Source organism: Lipotes vexillifer, unplaced genomic scaffold (genome assembly GCF_000442215.2).
Source record: "Lipotes vexillifer unplaced genomic scaffold, Lipotes_vexillifer_v1.1 scaffold2030, whole genome shotgun sequence".
Taxonomy (NCBI): domain Eukaryota; kingdom Metazoa; phylum Chordata; class Mammalia; order Artiodactyla; family Lipotidae; genus Lipotes; species Lipotes vexillifer.
The window spans coordinates 811,489-818,619 of record NW_006791849.1 but is presented as its reverse complement, the minus strand read 5'-3'; the positions used below and the strand labels follow the sequence as shown (position 1 = coordinate 818,619).

Sequence of the window (7,131 nt, the reverse complement as noted above, 5' to 3'; positions counted from 1 at the left end):
GCTCTTCCAGTGCCTGGAGCAGTGTAGGTGCACAGTACACATCCGTTTAGTGAGTAAGTGAATAAAGCCATATCAGCACAAATGCCGTGTGCTTAATGCCCACGCTCTCCTGTTGTGGTAGGTCCTTTTATTATCGTTCTACCTCCTAGAAATGGAAACAGAGGCTCAGGGAGGCTGAATCATTGCCTCAGGTCAACGGTGACTAAATTTACACTCAGGCTCTCCTGCTTCCAGAGTTCTTGGTCCTGTCCACCTCTCTGCCTCATGGCCTTGGTGTTATTAGAAGCTGCTTGAGCCAGCTGTGTTGATGGCCCAAGGATGCTGGCAGGTCTTGTGGTCTCTGCTGCAGTTTTTCTTTTTTTTAATTTATTTTATGGAAGTATAGTTGATTTACAATGTCGTGTTAATTTCTGCTGTACAGCAAAGTGACTCAGTTACCCCTATATATACATTCCTTTTCATATTCTTTTCCATTATGGTTTATCACAGGGTATTGAATATATTCCCCTGCTCTACACAGCAGGACCTTGTTGTTTATCCATTCTGTATGTAATAGTTTGCATCTGCTATTCCCAAACTCTGCCGCAGTTTCTGAATGCAGCTTTTCAGGCCCACCCACCCACCTCATTGACGTCGGCTTTCTTCCATCCAGGTCTGTTGTGTCAAGTCTGGACTCCCCTGCCAAGACTAGCTCCATGGAAAAGAAACTTCTCATCAAAAGCAAAGAGCTGCAGGACTCCCAGGACAAGTGTCACAAGGTATTTATTTCCGCAGCCGGCCTCCCTCCTTGCTGCAGGAGCCTCCCGTCAATATATGCCAAGGGATCCGCCCGGGGCCACCGCTGGCGCCGAGCCACCTGATCCTTCCCGCGCTGAAGTCGCGCCTCCGGCAGCTCAGAGGGAGATGAATTCGGGCCTTGACGCTGCCGTAAATCCTTTAAATCTTAACCAGAGGAGGCCCTGGATATAAAGCGGCCAGTTCCTCAGCATGACCCAGCTAGATGTCTGCGTCTTCTGGCAGGTGGCGTGGGTCCTCACCTGTGGCCGAGATGCATCCCATCTGCTTTGAGTGATGCGAAGTCTCTCTTCCTAGTCTTTAAAAACTCCTGCTTATGTAACTGCGGCCACTGTGTTGATTATGCTCAACGTCTCTTAACGCTCACTGTTTCTGCCCAGGGGCAGCTCTCTGGAAGCTCATAAGAGTCACTTCTTGCCTGGGACTCCTAAGAGTGCAGACGAATCCATATCTCCTTGCCCTGTCCTGGATTTGTCCTCTAGATCTTTGCAAGGAGATGGGGGGGATCAAGATGGATTTGGGATAAAATTAAACTGACGTCTGCAAAACAAACCAAACCAAACCCAAAAAAAGCAAACAGGTGAAAAAAATGGTGATTGTGGCTTCCTCGCTCACTGGGTTAGAGAAGTGATCGAGTGTGAACCCAGCCTTGCATGAGAGGAGTGACTTAGCATTGGTGACTGCCCTTACGAAGACCTGTGCGCTCCCAGGCGAAGAAACCATGGTATTTCCATCCCAACCTTTTGGCGAGTTAGCGCCAGCCGGGACCACCAGGTGGTCTTGGAGGCGGCTTGAGATGCGATTGCTCCTGACGAACACCCCCCCCCCCGCCCCCCTGGGCCTTTTTAACGTGTCGCTGTGTTTATTTCAGATGGAGCAGGAAATGACCCGGTTACATCGGAGAGTGTCAGAGGTGGAGGCTGTGCTTAGTCAGAAGGAGGTGGAGCTGAAGGCCTCTGAGACTCAGAGATCCCTCCTGGAGCAGGACCTTGCTACCTACATCACAGAGTGCAGTGTGAGCCTTCCCCCCAAAGCCCCCTTCCCTCGGAGGGGGCGCTTCCCGTCGTGTGTGTCTCATCCTGTTTCGTGACAGCATCATGAGGCACATCACAGCCAGGGGCAGAGAGGAGAGAGAGGGAGGACGCACGAGCAAGACCTGTGATATGCAGAGTAGCGGGAGCCGGGCGTGAGGGCCCAGAGGCCTGAGATCAGGCTCAGAAAGTCCAGGTAGGAGCCTGGAGACGGGCATAGACGGCGTTGCAGAGGGTCTCAGCATCTCCCATCCCAACCTCTCTGCTCCACCTCGTGTCCAGCACAGTCAGCCTCAGGAACCAAGCTCCCAAATAAGTGCAAGAAAATGTATTTTGAATCTGTCCCAAATCAATATTCCATTGCCTAGAGCCAGCGCAGCAACAAGAAAAACTCAGCCTTTAAAACCCAGACCCTCTGTCATCGTTTACCATGCGACTTTTTTTTTTTCTTTCCTTCACAAGAGTGGACTGTCTTCTCCATTGTCTTGTTAAAAATTTTCATTCAGGTGTTTTTTAATGTACAGTCTTAACAAGTTGAATCACAACATTTTTCAAGTGTTTTTTTTTCACAAGGGAGAGGAAATCTATAGAGCGTGGCTGATTAAGAATAACTGCTATGTTTCCATTCCAGATTTGGCCTCCTTTCAGTGGTGGGTAAAGTTATTCAGCTTTGTATTTCAGATCTATATTTCAGTGTCACTGAAGCATTGAGGGAAGCTTTTAGATGAAAGGTGTCCAGGAAACCTGGAGGTGGAAATAGTTTGCTTGGAGTCTTAAATGGCACCTGGGCAGAGAATGAAGTCATTGCTACTTTGAAAGAGGGATATATAGGAGGGGGGCAGTCCTCGAATAACTGCTATTCCAGAAAAGACTTTGTAGCCACCCCAATGATGGTTTCATGGCTAAGGGATCTTATTAGTTTTTAGTCCTGAACATACAAGTAAGTATCTGCTAGGGCAGGTAGGAAACAGGTGGATGCAGTTTCAGGCTGGATCCATAAGGTCATAAGGTTTGAGATGATGTTTCTTGAACCAAGGGGTTTTACAGGATGAAACCTGGAATCAGCGACTCACCGGAAGTTGTCGACTTTGGTCCGTCACCTGAAACCATCTTGGTGTCTGCGAAGCAGCCTGCAGCTCCCTTAATGAATCTTTTCAAACAGAGCAGGATCTGCAGGACAACCCTATTAAAATTTTGCTTTCCGCAGAGCTTAAAGCGAAGTTTGGAGCAAGCAAGAATGGAGGTGTCCCAGGAGGACGACAAAGCACTGCAGCTTCTCCACGATATCAGAGAGCAGAGCCGGAAGCTCCAAGAAATCAAAGAGCAGGTATGGCTCCCTGCCCGGGAGCAGGGCACCAACCGGACCTCTCATTTCAGGAGAGGTGTGTTTGAGGGACAGAGAGAGGGAAGGGGGGGCGGTGAGGAGAGAACATTATGTAGGTCATTTGGAACTTTTAGATTCCCCATGATTTATATAAATGGCAGAGTCCTTGTTCTATCTAGCTCCTTGTGAAGTCTGGGCCCCATGATGGCTACTCTTTTCAATCGAAGGTGTAGGTTTAGAGCAGGGGTGAGCAAACTGTAGCCTGTGGACAAGCTAAGAATGGTTTTTGCATTTTTAAATGGGGGAAAACTCAAAAGAATAAGAATATTTCATATGGAATACAAATTTCAGTGTTTATAAATAAAGTTTTATTGGAACACAGTGCACCCATTCATTTAGGTACTGCCCATAGCTGCTGATCATGCTACAATGGCAGAGGTGAGTGCTTGTGACAGAGACCACATGGCCTGCAAAACTGAAATTGCTTCCTATCTAGCTTTTTACCAAAAGAGTTTGCCAACCTCTGCTTTAGACCATTAAAAAAAAAATTAATGTTTTCATAGCTTTTCAGATGCACTTTAAGTTTTTGAGAAAAGCCAGGGTACTTCATAGTCTTACTTATCTAAAGAATTATCCTAGAAGAAGAGTTTGAGCAGTTAAGGCCAAGTCAGAATTGACACAGTAAATCTGACTACAGAAAGCCCTCCCCTGTGTGTTCAGAAAAGAGAATCCAGACCTTTAAAAAGCCTACTCTCTTTTTTTACCCCCTCTATTTCTAAAAGGATTTTCTTTCTAGATGGTTCATTTTTATTTCACTTCACTGTTTCCTTTTTAGCATGGATTTTTTTTTTTTTTGTCCTTTGAAGAAACTGTAAATAGAAACTTTAATGAAGAGAATGCACTGAGCAATCGGAGAGCTGAATTATCAGCTGCCAGGCAACTCTCATTCACTTCAGAAAATCTAGTGGAAACAGTGATGGAAATGAACATTTTTGTCTCTGGGTAACGCATACTTAGCCATCTGGGTGGTGCTAATGCAAGAAACCCTGGCAAATAATTTGATTCATTAGCTGTTCTTTACAGAAAGAATTCCTGTTTTGGATGTTTTGTTGGCATCATCTCATTATCACCTTAATACTTTTTAAATCATTGGTTAATATCCTCTTGCTTGATAAAAGTGTTCTGAATAAACGTGCATAGGAAATGGTGCAAATTCATTGTCAGGTTTCTGAACAACAACACTAACTTAGAGATTTTGAAGGTCACACCTACAGTTTGAAAAAATCTGCTTTGACAGTTGACTCGTTGCCCCTTTTATCACACAGTTTTTCATCCTAAAAGTTTCAAGAGGTAGGATTCTTTTTCTCCCATTAGTTCAGTGTGGTTGGAAATTTGCTTTCGGTGACATCCCGGGGAAATGAAAGCTGTGCTTGGCCACCAGAGGGAGCAGCTGGTGTCTGTGAAATTCCATAGAAACAGAATTATCAGGACACTTTGAAAAGGTGTATGCTGGTGGTTGAGTTCAAAGAAATGTCCTTTGTGATTCATACCACAGTTGGCATCCATGTGGAATTTTAGATTTAATGACTGCTAAGTGTTCCATTTTGAGGGGGAGAAAACTTCGTTTCAGATTTTATTTCTCATCGGAAGAAGGATTTATTAAAATGACTCTCGGTAAGTTTGGTGAGAGCAGGATGTTTGCAATCCAGGAAAAAGCATTTAATACTTTCAGCAAACTCCTAGTATTTGGTTTGCAGCCTGTCAATTCCTCCCAGGTTTGCCATTTATTCCGCCCTCTTCCTCTCAAAGCCAATTTCTGTACTGCTGTTTATTTAATTTAAATATGTTGCTTCTGCTTAGCTACCCCCAATGGAGCACTTGAATTTGGTTTAAAATAAAAACACCTAGGGAATTCCCTGGTGGTTCAGTGGTTAGGACTCTGCCTCCCCACTGCAGGGGGCATGGGTTCGATTCCTGGTCGGGAAACTCATATCCCACATGGAGTGGCCAAAAATTAAATAAACAAATAAAAACACCTAAGCGTCTCACATGATGGTTAGATTCATGTTCCATCAGTAGCAATTGCTGATTTCGTCCCACCCCTCCCCTGCCCTGCTTCACCCCCCATCCCTGGAAGGGAGACAGAAGTTCAGGTAACAGAAGGCGTTTGGGTTTCAGGATTTCTGATGGAATAGGACCATGTCTTCCTTCCCACAAAATTCTGAAGCTCCATTCCAAAGAATGACTCGAGGCAGGACCCAAAAGTTGTCCACGGTTCCCCATTCTGATCCTTTTCAACTCTGACCCACAGTTCAGCCCATGCTGAGATACATACAGCTGCCTCTCAGCTGTCCTTGGGAACTGACCTGATTATATCTTCTCTCAGAGTTTTCCTGAAGCAGGGATTTGGTCAGCTGTTGGATGTATAGGATTTCCTTGAAGTATCCAGCAGAGTAACAGTGGCTCAGTAAATGAGGTGGAATTTTGTTTGATGCTTGTAGCAGGCTGGGTGCCCCCAGAGCTCAGATTGCTGACAGAGATGTTGCCTGAGTCTGGCCTTCCTCCCCCTGGGCGCTGACAGCTCAGGAAAGAGAGATGTTGGGGGAACAGCGCTCTGTCCTCACTCTTGACAAAACACAGAAATTACGTTCCCTTCTTGCCAACATAAGTTTAAGTCAGACAAGGGAGCTCAAGGATAAAAGATGGCCAAGAGTGCCTCCTACCTCTTTGCTTCCTCCACAGCCTGGTATTTGTGCCTGTGGGTACTTTGGATTTTTTAAAACTTTAAAATCAGAAGAAAAAAAATGAGTTGTAGGTAGAAGAAACGGTTTTCATAGGTAATGTTTTTGTCTTTATATGAATGCTATTGTAAAATGGAGTTTTATATATATATATATATTTTTTTTTTTTTAATGGAGGGTTTGTCTTTATATGAATGCTATTGTAAAATGGAGTTTTATATATATATTTATATTTTTTTTTTTTTAATGGAGGGAGGGATCCAGGAAGGCACAATACCCAGAGCTATGAAAGTCATAATAAGTCATGACACAGCCCTGGCTAAGGGGTCTAGAAAAACCCCAAGTAGAGGGTGTACTATTTCACATCACCGGCTCACGTTCCATTCTGTGAGTTGAGATAATTGTTCAGTAGGTTATAAAGACCTTTGCTTATATAACCCAGCGCCGCCCACTTAGTGGACATCGTCCAGAAAACCTGGCGCCCCATGACTTGTAGGATTGACCTTCAATAACGATACAGTCGGCCCTCCGTATCCACGGGTTCCATGTCTGCAATTTCAACCAGCTGTGGATCGGATTTGGTTCTGGAACCATTCCCCTGTGGATACCGAGGGACGACTGTATGCTTTTGGGTGGGAAGGAGTGAAATGAGACCATGCTCCATTCTGTGCTCATTTTTTCTGCTTTCCGCTGTACCAATAATACAGAGAGATGTGCTTACGTGAAAACTATCCATTTTCATAAGGACATCACCTCCCCTTTAGTGTGCACTGGGGGGATTGCCTGTTACAAAGGATGAAAGGTTTACTTTATATTCTGTTACTAAAAAAAGAAAGAAAAAAAAAGACATTTTATTGGTTAAAAGCATAACCTTGCTCAGTTGATCCCTCTTCAGTTATTTCTTGGGGGAACGGATCTTAGAGATGTTCACTGTACATTGCGAAGGTCATAGACAGTCTTAATTCTTTATTCTTTTCATTTTATATCCTCCACCTTGGATTGGATAAACTGCTCATTCATAATCCTTATATATATAAGCTTTGCTTTTGCTAACAGAGAATATTTTCATACTTTGCCCCAAAGTTTTCAAAACCATTGCCCATTTCTTCTGGTAAATCAGTTTTGGAAAACTTCGATGCAGATGTCCTGTTTTTTTTTAATTTTTATTTTTTACCAAGCCTTTTTTTTTTTTTTTTTTTTTTTTTTTTTGGCGGTACACGGGCCTCTCACTGCTGTGGCG

General features: G+C 44.2%; 1 protein-coding gene across 1 annotated transcript in view; it reads left to right on the top strand.

Annotated features, from left to right (window-relative positions):
• The window catches only part of CIT (citron rho-interacting serine/threonine kinase), a 168,969-nt gene that overhangs the window by 88,809 nt on the left and 73,029 nt on the right, over positions 1-7,131 (top strand). Inside the window, exons 10-12 of the mRNA XM_007464873.1 lie at positions 653-758; positions 1,667-1,810; positions 3,034-3,153. Coding sequence (XP_007464935.1) covers positions 653-758; positions 1,667-1,810; positions 3,034-3,153 — 370 coding nt within the window. The remainder of the gene's footprint in view (positions 1-652; positions 759-1,666; positions 1,811-3,033; positions 3,154-7,131) is intronic.